Source organism: Corythoichthys intestinalis, chromosome 15, assembly GCF_030265065.1.
Source record: "Corythoichthys intestinalis isolate RoL2023-P3 chromosome 15, ASM3026506v1, whole genome shotgun sequence".
Taxonomy (NCBI): Eukaryota; Metazoa; Chordata; class Actinopteri; order Syngnathiformes; family Syngnathidae; genus Corythoichthys; species Corythoichthys intestinalis.
Genome location: NC_080409.1, coordinates 9,653,779 through 9,668,160, shown reverse-complemented (window position 1 = coordinate 9,668,160; position 14,382 = coordinate 9,653,779). Strand labels below are relative to the sequence as shown.

The 14,382-nt window shown below is 39.4% G+C and overlaps 1 protein-coding gene across 1 annotated transcript; it reads left to right on the top strand.

Moving 5' to 3' along the window:
- Positions 1-2,546: 2,546 nt before the first annotated feature.
- On the top strand, positions 2,547-4,804 carry LOC130931074 (homeobox protein six1b). Its single transcript, XM_057859557.1, has 2 exons — positions 2,547-3,377; positions 3,620-4,804. The coding sequence occupies exons 1-2, from the start codon at positions 2,818-2,820 to the stop codon at positions 3,912-3,914; spliced, it is 855 nt and encodes a 284-aa protein (XP_057715540.1). The 5' UTR covers positions 2,547-2,817; the 3' UTR covers positions 3,915-4,804.
- Positions 4,805-14,382: the final 9,578 nt, after the last annotated feature.

Sequence of the window (14,382 nt, the reverse complement as noted above, 5' to 3'; positions counted from 1 at the left end):
ATATAAAGACGCGCTTATTGGTTGGCCATGCCGAACCATCATAGGAACTTATTAAATTATATCACCCCATAAAATAAACGGCCTCGGTAATTATGAGACTGTGAAAAGGTGGTGCAGATACAACAATCTGTATGTAATTAAAGGAGGTGGGCTTTTACTAGAGCGGTCGACAGAAAAAAAGGGATTTTGTCTACATGTTTGTTTACATGTTTGATGGAATTAGCTTAACCCTTTATAGGGCACTCATTTAACTCATTGACAGCGAATGATCGCTGCCAAACCTTCCAGTGGAAATGGACTGGACGTCTTGCGCCGTCTATGGCACTGAAGTATGAGCATTCGGAGCCAAGTATAAATGAATTGTTGTCAATGGCAGGCAATGAGTTAAATACTTTGACATATTATAGTGTTATTATAAACTGATTAGTTTTATTTAGTTTTTTTTTTTTTTACTAACATTTTTATCTATCCATACAAATGATATGAATATTATTAATGATAAAAATAATTATTTGACGTGATGATTTGTATACAAAACAGGGGCGTAGTTTTGGTCTCAACATTGGTAGGGATATTACCGTAATGTACATAATGTAAACAATGATCCAAATAAGGGATGACTAGCTTGACTTTGTTGTTCCTTTTGGAGGCTGGCCTGACCGCAATAGTTTTGACGGTTTAGGTTTAATGTTATGCTGTTGCAGGTCAGACTTTCAGTAGCAAAATTAGAGGTATTTCCCCCTCCTCCACAACATTAACATCTTTTTACATGACCTACAGTGGCTGCTGCTGGCCTAAAAAAACAACAACCTTCTAATATCTCTCCTCTCCGAAGGGGGTAGCATGTTGTCGACATGAATCTGTGTGAGTATGTCTATGTGTGTGGTGTATGTGTGTGTGTGTGTCTTTATAGTGGGACGGAGGCAAGGGTGTAGGTTTGGTCTCAACATTGGTAGGGACGATATAACAGCATAACCTGCATGTACACTTTTTGCTCGGGATGGGACATTGATAAGACCAAACAGCATGCAGGTCGGACTTCCAATAGCAAAATTTGTAGTGTGTTCCCCACCTCCTCTACATTGATGTCTTTTTACATTACTTAACAGTGGTTGCTGCTGGCCGAAAAAAAAAAACAGCAACCTTCTAATATCCCACCTCCTCAAGGAGGAGCCAAGGCATGTTGTCGACATGTATTTCTGTCAGGGTGTTCCTGCGTGTGTGTGTGTCGAGGGTGGGTCAAGTCATCAGCGAAACAAATGTACATTTGAGGAGGGAGAAATGGACCGGCGCATTCAGCAGGTAAAAAGGGGTAAATGTAAGTTTGAACATAATGAAAATAATTCAGTAAATAGGATCAATTCTATCCTTACAACATATGGGAAGACAATCTAAATTATCTGTATAACTGAACTCATTATGATTATAATTATAAATATATATTATATATATTAATAATATTATATTACATTATAATTCAAAAAGAATGTGCCCAAACCATTGCGGGATTTAAAAAAAAAAAAAAAAAAAAGCTATACACAAGTATTGTATGTAACTTTATGTAAGTTTTTATTTTATGCTTTACAAGCGCTCGATGTGACCACCACCACAGGCACGGACAACATCAAGCCGATATGACTTTTAATTTGTTACAATTACTTACCTGTTAAAACCACTTTTAATTATTATTTTAATTCTAATTAATTTATTAATTAATTTTAATTAATTAATTTAATTTCATCAATTAATTAATAATTCTGCCTATTTCAATGATTTTAAAATGAACGCTTGCGTGATGATTTTGGCACATTCTTTTTGAATCACCCTGTATAATGCGTATAAGGTTGCTTAAAGGTTGGTAGGGATAATATGAGCGTCCTGAAAAGTAGGTGGTGTTCTGTCCCTACCGTCCCTATATGCAAGCCCTTCAAGGGCTTCAAGTCATCAGCCAACCGAATGTTCGTTTGAGGGGGAAAAAATGGACCGGCACATTCAACAAGTGAAAAGGGATAAATGTAAGTCTGAACATAATGACAATAATTCACTTAACAATGGTAGGGTCTATTCTATCCTTATGGTTAGAAAATTTCGAACTCGTTATATAATAAGGTTAAATAAGGTTGCTTAAAAGTTGGTGAGGACAATTTCAGCATCCTGAAAAGTTGCTATAGTGTTATGTCCCTACCGTCCCTATGCAAACCTACGCCCTTTAGTATTACTAAATGTTAATATTTTGGCCTACATGACTCAAAATGTGGTGTCCACGTACTGTATATGGACACCAGGTCTTTTTTTTTTTTTTTTAAATTTCTTTTTAAATCACAAAACTATTCAGTTATCCTGTTGACTAAAATGTGACAACATTTTGCTCTTGTGCGGTAAAGTCTTCACTCCAAATAATCCCTTTATAGTCGAAGCATGTTAATATGGCCTTTAAGAGGTCTGTAATAATTGATTAGTGTTTAGGAGCTGGCGTGGGTTGGGGCGGGAGGTGGAGGTGGAGGTGGAGGCGCGCTCCTATTTCAGCCCCTGACGCGCTGCCTCTGGGGAGGAAACGGAGCTGCAAAGTCAGTGCTGCTCTGCTGTACAGGGGTGCAGGGCAGACGCAGAGCCAATCACCGGAACGCACTGCATGGGCTGCCTTTAAGCCTGACATATCTCCTCGAGGAACAAATTGTCCCGACAATCAACATCCTTAATCGCGGAGAGCGACACCGAGGAGAGCCGATCGAGTGGGCAGGCCCAACGCGGAAGAGGATTGGAACATTTTTCCAAAGAACAAGACATAAAGGCCAACTTTCGGGGGCCGCGGACGTCATGTCGATTTTACCCTCTTTCGGCTTCACCCAGGAGCAAGTGGCGTGCGTGTGCGAGGTACTGCAGCAGGGAGGCAACCTGGAGAGGCTCGGCCGCTTCTTGTGGTCGCTCCCCGCTTGCGACCACCTCCATAAGAACGAGAGCGTCCTGAAGGCGAAAGCGGTGGTGGCCTTCCACCGAGGCAACTTCCGGGAGTTGTACAAGATCCTGGAGAGCCATCAGTTTTCAGCGCACAACCACCCTAAACTGCAACAGCTGTGGCTCAAGGCGCACTACGTGGAGGCGGAGAAGCTGCGCGGTCGGCCGCTCGGCGCCGTGGGGAAGTACCGGGTGAGGAGGAAATTCCCGCTGCCGCGCACGATATGGGACGGCGAGGAGACCAGCTACTGCTTTAAAGAAAAGTCCAGGGGGGTCCTGCGGGAGTGGTACACGCACAACCCTTACCCGTCCCCGCGGGAGAAGAGGGAGCTGGCCGAGGCCACCGGACTGACCACCACGCAGGTCAGCAACTGGTTCAAAAACAGACGGCAGCGGGACAGAGCCGCGGAGGCCAAAGAAAGGTACCTCCCGACTTTAGAAAATAAACACAACTCACTTTAATATTTGCAACTTTGTGTATTTTCATGTCATTGCGATGATTTGCAAGTATGTCTATGTTTAGTTGCTACATTTTTGCAAATCTACCGCATGACATTTTTTTTCCAAAATAAAATGCTATTTTAAGATCATTTTAATTTTTTTAAATTGTCGACATGAATTCCCAAGATGCAACCTGATTTGACGCGTCATTTCTCCCATGCAGGGAGAACAGTGAAAACAACAACGCAGGCGGTAACAAACAGAACCAGCTGTCCCCGTTGGACGGAGGAAAGTCTCTCATGTCCAGCTCGGAGGACGAATTTTCTCCCCCACAGAGCCCCGACCAGAACTCTGCGCTTTTGCTCCAGGGCAACATGGTCCACCCCGGGGCCTCCGCGTACTCCATGCCCGGCCTGGGGGCCCCACAGCCGGTGCACGGCATGCACGGACACCCGCACCAGCTGCAGGACTCCTTGTTGGGACCGCTAACTTCCAGCCTTGTGGATTTGGGCTCTTAAAGACGCTATTTTATTCGACGACGAAAAAAAAAAAAGAACGTACAGAGGAGGACTGATGAGTGTATCAGATTATGTATGAAATAACACTATAGCCTAAACCTTATTATATAGACTGACTTGTCTGTCGTTGAATTTGATTCGAACTTCAAATTCCTTATGCTCTTAATCTGTATATCACCCCGACGGGATTTTTTTTTGGGAAAAAAAAAAATCTCTAGCACATGAAAAACAAACAAGATCTAAAACCCTGAACGAAACACTTATGTGGACTACATTTTCTTAATTTATATTTTGTTAAAGATAATTTTAGTCGGATCCTGCCATTAGTTTCAAATAAAACTAAAAGTAATGCATTTGTCTTGCTTTATTCGCCTGTCGTTTATTTGTATGGATTTGAGCAAAAACACGTTTACCCTAATATGTTAATTTTGCCTGCACATTTCTAAAATTATTATTTTAGACCATAGTGTGTGTCCGTGCCTGTACAAAACAAAAAGACCCAAATTCAGTCACTTGTTTGCTTAATTAGAAATCTCGAGTATTTCATCGCGTTATTCACAGTGCGAACATAACCATAATGGGAAAGCCCCTGTTTTTTTGGGTGAGTTTTTATCTATTTATTTATTTTTGGGGACGAATGCCTTGATTTTTATTTTTGCTATCGTGTTTTTCTTTACTTTGCAAGACTGTGTCTGCATGGTCCGGGCCATGGGAAAGAGTCTGCACTCACCCTGTTATAGCGTTGCAGTTTTCAAATCTAAATGACAAACATCCTGTTGGAAAAAGGGGGAAAACCTATATAAGAGGGGCAAGTGCAATGAATTTACAGTGCAAATAAACAAGGGATTAAAAAAGTATTATTTAAACCACAAAATTGGCTCAAACATTACTAAGAGGAATACTATTACCGGTGCACATACAATATTTATTTGTTTATTTATTGTGAGGGGCAATCAGGTTATCACAATGAAGCCAGAATATGAATATGAAGAGGACATACTACACCCACCCCACCTCACCCCACCCCAACACATACTCATGTCAGGGTAAATTGTTTTGAGCAGAGAGCACTGAGGATTTCCTGCAGCATAATCTGAAACAGTTGCTGTTAGCATTACTGCCTGATTGCAAAGATTGCAGAGCTGTAGGGACTCAGCACCCAACTTCATTTTGGGGGTTGAGTGGGTGGGCGGGCGCATGGGTGCCTCCAGCTATTTTGCAACATCACCTCTTTCTGTAATGTTCCTTAACCCTCCTGTTACCCTAGTTTTGCCGGGTCAGTTTGACCCAAGGAAAGTGTCGAAGAATTATTTAAAAAAAAAAAAAAAAAAAAACATGGATGAGGCTAATTGGCTGTTATACTGACGGCGATAGACGTCCGATTTATTTCGACATCCAAGTCAAAAATGGATTGGACGTCTATAAACGGTGATAGACATCCGATTTATTTGACCTCCCAGTCAAAAATGGATTGGACGTCGGTCGAGGTCAATGGCAATGAGAGTTAAACGTGTCAGGAACTGAATTTTTTAAAATTTAAATCTATTTTGTAAACGTATTAAGCCAAGCAGAACACGTTTAATACACCAAAATACCCCCCCCCCTTTTTTTTTTTAAATCTTAAAAAAAAAAATTTTTTTTTAAAACAAAAACATGGGTCAATTTGCCCTGTCTAACGTAATACTCTAATAAAAATAGCCTCACTAATAATTTCACTGCAAAATATGTGACAAAATGTTTCATTCATAAAAATTAGAATATTGAAAATAGGGGAAAAACAGGCCAATCTGACATCTGTGAGTAAACATCCCAATAACATAAACATCAAAAATAGCATTTTCACTTTTAAAAATGTGTTCAAATTTAAAACGTTAAAAATGTTAAACGAAAATTAAATTCAATGTTGTGAAGCTACCCCACGTTAAATATACACAAATATATATATATTAGGGCTGTCAAACGATTCAAATTTTTAATCGAGTTAATTACAGCTTAAAAATTAATTAATCGTAATTAATCGCAATTCAAACCATCTATAAAATATGCCATATTTTTCTGTAAATTATTGTTGGAATGGAAAGATAAGATAAGATGGATATATACATTCAACATACGGTACATAAGGACTGTATTTGTTTATTATAACAATAAATCAACAAGATGGCATTAACATTATTAACATTCTGTTAAAGCGATCCATGGATAGGAAGACTTGTAGTTCTTAAAAGATGAATATTAGTACAAGTTATAGAAATGTTATATTAAAACGCCTCTTAATGTTTTCGCTTTAATAAAATTTGTAAAATTTTCAATCAAAAAATAAACTAGTAGCCCTGTCCTCAATGTGTGTGAGCACACAAATTGACGGATAGCGAACATAAGTTCCAAAAAGAAATCAGACGGTGTGGCAAAGTTGCATGGGTTTTAATGAAGTCATCTCTTTTTGACAGGAGCACGTTTCTTGTATTTTTGTAAAACTGAAAATAACAAGGCAATGTGTCAATAACTTGCATAAATCACAAAATAACATAAAATGTACACACACGTGTCCATTTGAGCAGTAGACCTAGCCAATTAGCTCACAAGCATCTAACAATGTAACTGCATTTCACCATATATGTGAACAAATTCAAATGCACATCATCAATAACTATCTAATGCTCATGAATATAAACAAAGGAGGAATATTACTCACAAGCGATGCATGTATTAGACACAAACAGTGTGATGGGGCTATGAGAAGTGCCACTGAATACTGGATGCGGACGTTAGCTGGTCTGAATAGCACTGTCTATTAGTGTGAGTTCGCGTCGACATATAATCACGTCAGAAAAGCGCGCCGAAACCCAAATAATCAGCTGCACTGAATCGCCAGCAGAGGGCGACATTACGCCATATAACATATGCAAGTCACACCCAAGCGCCAGCAGAGGGCGGAAAAACTCCATAAAACACAATTAACAAGTTGGCCTTTCACTGTACTGACATTTAAATCTGTCTGAGCGGGCCTAGTGCGTTAATTGCGTCAAATATTTTAACGTGATTAATTAAAAAAATTAATTAACGCCCGTTAACGCGATAATTTTGACAGCCCTAATATATATATATATATATTTTTTTTATTATTTATTTATTTTTTTTTAAATCTACATCACCTTTCAGAGTGTATTGTTGACAATACCTAAGAATGCGTAAAAAGTTCAGCATAGTCAATGTTCCGGTTCGGGTTACACCGTGACCTCCACTGAACTCACCCTCACGATCTTATTACACTTAAAATATTCAACAAATTAGGATTTGGTCCTGTTCAAAGTCTTAGCAGAGGACTGTGACGCTTGACTGGGCACAACATGATTTGGTGAGTGTCAAGTGGAGAAGTGTTGCAGCCGAATGTCTTCTTTTTGTGCCAAACTATTTATTTCACTCAGCACACTACCAAACAAAAAACGTTACAAAAACTGGATCCGCAGGTCAATTATGTAACTTCTGTCACGTAATGAGAGTGAGCATGACTTACAATACAATAGAAAGGCGCATTATTTTATAAATAAATACTTTTTGGACCAATTTACTTTAATTGGATTTTGGTAGGGAATCTCTGATATAAACAATTTGGACATTTACTGACGACACAGAAAAAAGTAAGATTGGAAGGTAAGTATTGCAAATAAATGAAGGATTCATGTTTTGTAAAACGCGTCTATGGCGGCATTATGAAGACTATAATGGTTGGTATGACTGAAACAAACAACAAACAACGTAGGACACTTGGCAGAAGTGGATAGAGGAGCCAAAAGTTTAACTTAAGTAAGAGTAGCGTTACTTCAAAATAAGTTTACTCAAGTAAAAGTAACCATCCCAAAAATATACTCCACTACAAGTAAAAAAAAGTATTGGGTGAAAAGAATACTCAAGTCATGAGTAACATTGTGCGTAATTGCTTACAATGTCTGTTTTTTTTTTTTTTTTTTTAAAACAATGGTATATTCATTTTCTCAGCACGTCATCGATATGAACTCAATATTATGCTCTAGCTACTATAACCTATTACATACTCATATTACTCCATCAAAAAAAAAAAACAACAACAACAAAAAATAACAAAATTCATCAATTAAAGTGCGTATGACACCAAAAAGCATGTTTCACACGGTGTTTTTTGCTCCTGAATGAACTGGATCGCTTGGATGTGTGTTGAAGCGATCGATTTATATATTCAATTTTTGAAAATGAGTGACTTCCGGCTTCAGTCTCGGGTTTAGGACGAATGCGAATGTGACGTCACCCAGGTCAGCATCTCACAATACTGCATTGCTTTATAGCATGCAGATAGACTACGGATTCAGCTGATTTTGCAGATTATTTCGTTTTTTTTCCGCATCAGGCCAGCCAAACGGTTGCAGAAATTTTTTTCCGCACCAGGGAGAGGCGTGTGAGCCTTTTTGGGTTTCAAAAGATTCCCATTCACCGCGGATATTGGCCAAAACAAGCCCTACTACTGTGGGACCATTGAACTAACGAGGAAGTGAGTAAACATCGTATTTTGTATTATGTCAAATACCGCGGTCATGGCACACATTTTAATACAGAGGTGGCTTGCATTTTGTGGCTGATTGTCCATCGAAAATACTACTCGGCTGACGACCGGCGGCTTGTCGCACACCCTACCGCCGGAAGTGCGCTATACTCAGCTTATTGCCCTCTTCGTGTGCCTGGTGTTGGGTCAAATTTTCAACCCCATCAGAAATTGCAATTTTGTGTTAAAAATGGCCGCGAATACAGCGATTACAAAGTAAACATTACAAACTCTCTTTAAATAAAGGACTATTTACTTTTGTTTGACCATGGACAAACATGTGCCATGTTAGCTGCACAACAACTGCACGCTGGTCTCTGTTTACGTCTTCGCTGTGTAGTAAAGCATTATTTTACGCCATATTCGTGTTGACCATGTGGTAGCTACGCACTCCTCCGACGTCGGCCAGTTTCTCCGGTGGTACTCTCCAGCTGCTTCCCCGGCAAGCTCTCCTGTCCGTAGTAGCAGGGGAACGAGCTTTAACTTGCTCGCCGCCGGGCGGGTTCCGATCGACGATCGCCGTGTGAGATGATCTGAGCTAGTTTTTTTCTTCAAAAAGCGAAAATAAGACTCTGAGACGTCACTAGGTTCGGGTTAGCATGTCGGCTAGCTGTCACGCCTCTTGGTTTCTTTACATTCTCCAAAGCTGGGGCAGGGAAATGACAAAAGCCTGACTAACTACGGTGGCATCAAATATCGTTTGGGAGGTGCGACAGCAAAGGTGAAGTCGAGAGTTTTGACCATTATGGAGTAATTTTGCCGTGTCGTACTAAATAAATCCATTTTTATTATTTCATATTCCATTTAGCACAAGACTGTTATTTGTCATGACCATACCATTTATTTAGGAATTGGGGGAAAATACTTGGATAAAAAGAATACCCTGTAAAAATATTGGCGTAGAGAGATTGAACCACTGGCATTTTGCGGCTCTCTTCATCGCATTTTCCTCGTTATGAATAATTCCCCCTCAATGGGCTACATACTAAATCAGATGAAACCATTCTCCCGCTGACGTCATCCACCTGTTGGGGGCGCTAGAGTCCTAAATGGTAGGCGTGGCTAAACAGCGGATAAAAGACTAATTTGTCATCATTTCCGCTTTGCCAAATTGTTGTATATAGTCGAATTGTCTCAAAATATTATTCTAATTCATACAATAATGCAATTTAAGACTTTTTTTATCCTGTCGTACGCACTTTAAGACTACAAAATGAAAAATACTCACCCAAAAAGCATAAGCATCCTCTAGTGAAGAGAACATCACCTACCATGAAATGAGAAGTTTCTCAAATAGTTTATTTGACGCCATGTGATTGAACAGGCGTGATTATAGACCCTACTCACCTACGTCACAAAATGACGTGTCGCTGTATCCGGCCGCCATATTGTCCGTATTTTTTAGACCTATTCTCATTGTTTTCAATTAGTCGTGCAAGTTATAGAGCAATTCATGGAAGCCCCGGTGTTATCTGACGCTGTAAACTCATTGGATGCGTTGCATAAAAGGCGTTATGTGGAAAAGCTTCAGTTCATCCATTCGCCAGATCCATATTTGATGCCTAAATCGATGTTTTTCGACCCGCTGTCTTCGCCATCTTTGCCTGACATCTGCTACCCTGATATTTACAACTATCTTGTCCACACAAAATCAGCCTATTCTCACGAAAGTTTGAAAAACTTTAAGAGCTTGGAGGCTTATAAATACTTCGTTGCTGGTTGGGTGAAACAGGTCCTCGTCCACGAAAATTCAACAGGAATCTATATTGTGCTCGGGAAGGTGAGTTACGAAATTTTCAATTCAAAATCTTTTGTTCTTGCTAACATCCACTGTCAAGTCTAATGTATTTCATGTCATTTGTCAATGGAGCTAGGGCTTTTAATGTTTATATGGTTTAGCGATAGCACTCTCACTACATACATAGATAATATGTAATAAATATGAAGTGCGGTAGCACTACTCCAGATTGTCCCTAGTTGAATTTATTTTTTGGCTTTTGACCTCAATAGTGAAATTGTAAATTAATTATATGACAACTGTCTTATTATCCCCTTATAATTATATATTTTCAGGTAGTTCATTCACAACGTTTGAGTGTATGTTGTCGGCGATTAGCCTAGCAATGATCTTAATTGTGGTTGTCAGCCCAAAACCCTCTAAATATATATTAAATGCATCTTACCAGATATAAAATGACTACTACATAATCTGTGGTAGTCGTTTGGAGCCCAGTTTTCTCGTCGAATTGCAGCAGTCCATCTCGCTCTCCTCTCCGGGTCTCTCGGAATACGGTAAAAATTCATGTCTCCCCGTCTATCTTCTCTGTTTTTGCAACCGACCGCCACACACGACTTCACCATTTTGATTATTAATGTTAACGAGCAGAAAAACACGCCATAATAGGAGGAATTTACGAAGCGCTAATGCATTAACATGACGAGTAGATGGACAACATGGCGCGGGGGCGTAGCTGTGACGTCACGTGAGTAGTGTCTATAGGACACGCTGGTGTGTGGTCATGTGACTGTTTTGTTACACCTGATCGGTATCATTGAGTCACGTGATTAATGTGGCGACGTCTTATTGGTGAAACTGCTGGTCACAAAATAAAGTAAAATCTAATACAGTAGTACTTCTTACGAACCTATCTACAAATGTTATTTTATGACAAGTTTAAACGGGAAAATATTGCCTCTTGTTCAGAAAGAAATCTTAGGTTACGAGAGACAAAAATACAATACAATACTGTAAAATACGTACAGTATGTCCTTTCTGCATTTACAGTAAATGTTGCGCCATAAGATCCTGCTGCCCTATTTGTCATATTTCCCATCATGCTCTCCTGCGATCCTATTTCCCTATTGTTGATGACGTTTCAATTTGGATGTCGCAGCATGATTATGTAAACAGGCGCGACGGTGTTATTGTTGCTATAGCAAGTTGACGTCTGAGCCAAATGAGCACAAGGTTCCTCGTGTTTTTGTCTCATGAAGAGTCTTTTAAGCCCACAGACGGTTCATTACATTAGTAGACATAGGTCTCCTCGCGTTTTTGTGTCACGAAGAGTGAGATAGGTAATAGACACCATCGATCTCGTGAAAGAGGACATTGCCTCACTCGAAAGTTAAGCTAACGGTTAGGTTAGGTATATGGAATAATTCAAATGTGTTTGGCTGTTATTTTATTCCGATTTTACCCAAATTATAAAATTTATTGTGGCGTGACGGTAGTGCTTGGAAAGGATTAGGGCATTTACATGTAAAATGCATCTCTATTTACGAAATGTTTGGGTTACAAGAGTACTTCCAGAACCAATGAACGTCATAAGTCCATGTACCACTGTATGTTGAATAAGGTGGAAAAACGTAATGACTGCAGTAAGAGCAGCGTTTCTTCTTCACAAACCTACTCACACTTGAAAAGCATTGGTTGATGGTATATGTATACTGTAATTTTCAGACTACAAGCCGCTACTTTTTTCTTTCATTTTAAATCCTGCGGCTTATAGTCCAGTGCAGCTTCTTTGTTGATTTATTTGGGTGAATAGGGAACACTTTATTTGACAGCGGCGTCATAAGACTGTCATAATTATGACATGACGCAATCATGGGCGTTACTGAATGCTTATGACAGATGTCATTAAGTGACATTTTATGTCACTTGACTCCATTTATGTCCAGCTCGGATCTTTTACATCCAATCAAAAGTGAGATAATTTGCCGGATAACACTAAATGAATACACTAAACTAAATCTGTTATGAGCATTCATTAATAATCATGACAGTGTCATGTCAAAATTTTGAATGTCTAATGACAGTCTTATGGCGCCATTGTCAAATAATGTGTTACTAAATACCATAACTAGCAATTAATGGAACAACTGGAACAGTAACTGAAGAAATAATTAGCACAGAACATGAATTTTGTTATTTACATTTGTAGCACTGCAATGCCTGCTAGGAGGCGATATGTTGGACGATAGCAGTGTTAATAGCAGGTGGCAGCAAAGGTCGACTGTCTCCCCAAGGGAGCAGTGATGGCCAAATGAAGCTTCTTGAAGCAATGAAGCTTTGCAGCCAATTGATTCAAAGCTTCACGGTGGTTCATTTGGTCTCAAGACAGTCATATAATGCCACTGTCAAATAAAGTGTTACCGGATAATATCTTTTGGTGCAAATAATCTCATAATACAGTGAGGACAGCTGTGGCTTATAGGCCAGTATGATTTATCTATGAACAAATGTCGTTTTTATGTCAAATTTGGTGGGTGGCGGCTTATAGCCAGGTGTGCCTTATAGTGCAAAAATTACGGTAAATAGACCTGATCCAATATTCAAAGAAAGAACCAGAAAATTAATTGACTCCTCAATTTTACTTAAAACTGCGCAAAATTGAAAAAACAAGAAATAAAATTGACTGCACTGTAAACCGAACAAAATGACAAAACTCCAAAACTTAGCTTCATGGCGGATTGCAGGCCACTATCAGGTGCATACCCCCACCTACTGTGCAAGAGTGTGCAGCACCCATCTGCTCTCACTGTTGGTTTTTACTGGTCACTATCTTATTCACCTGCCTAATCTTGCTTGTACTCGTGTTGTTGCCTCTAGTGCTCAGTTGCGGTATAGCTGCAAGGGGATTATCGATTGCGCTTGAGGCATGAAAACGAAACTTTCAATTTACCATGAGAAAAAGAACATACACACAGAATTAACATGCAACGCAGTTGACAATTTGAAAAGAAGTGGAGTAAAAAATACAGTTATATGCGTTATAATATAATGAAGTAAAAAGTACAACATGATATTTCCACTCAAGTAAAGTACAAATACATAAAGATATACTTAAGTACAGTAATGAAGTTCTTTTACTCCGTTACATTCCACCACCGGTTAAAAGAATATTCAAGTCAGTGCTACAATGCTCAAGTAGGTTGAAATCCAGCGTAGGGCTACTGCACCTTAAAACATGTTTTGTTTTCTCTTTGAGATAACTGTTGTTGTGATTTGGTCTAAAAAAATAAAAGTTGATTTTATTTGACTTAGAACATATCCACAACTGAACAGTGTGGACATGCGGGTGACAAAGTTTTTTTTAGGTAACCTACTGTGGTTCATCAGTTTTATTATCATTGTTATTGTTATTCTTTGTTCCGCAGACCCTTTGAGCTCAATTTGACCCCCTTAGAATGCTTCAAAATGCACCAAAGTCGACAGGCAGGTCAAGACAAGTGCAATCTTTGATACCGTGTAAAGACAAATTTCAAATACACTATGTAGCGCCCCCTAGCAGTCATTCTTTGTCCCGCCGACGCTTTGAGCCCTACTTTGACCCCCTCAGAATGCTTCAAAACTCACCAAACTCAACAGCCAGGTGAACACTGGTGAAAACTTTGATTAAAAATTTTTTTTTTAAAAAATAGAATATGGGTAAATGTGATTAGCGCCCCCTAGGAACAGAACCAACATTTCATTTCATTTTTTTTTTTTTAAGTGAAAGAAGAAGTAACAACGCAACTTAAAACACATCAGTACTATATGAATGGGATACCATACGCGGTGCCCAGACTGCCGTTAGTACTACATCCAGTTTTCTTTGGGTGGGCAGAGCGTGTCCGCGGGTGGGCACTGCCCATCCCTGAACCCCCCCCCCGGTAACGCCCCTGTTTTCTACCATGAAATAGAATGAAAATACGGTCTATCGGTGCCAAATTGAAATCCGCTTTCAAATGTTGTCGACCCCATGTCAAATTGCTTATGTTTTTTAGGGCGCATTAAAGACGCAATGAGATTTAATAGACCGACGTAATCATCGGACATTTCCGACTGCAAGCTTGTGTGTTGTCAAGTGACTGTTTTGTTTCGCCTAATTTGGTGTCATGGAGTCACGT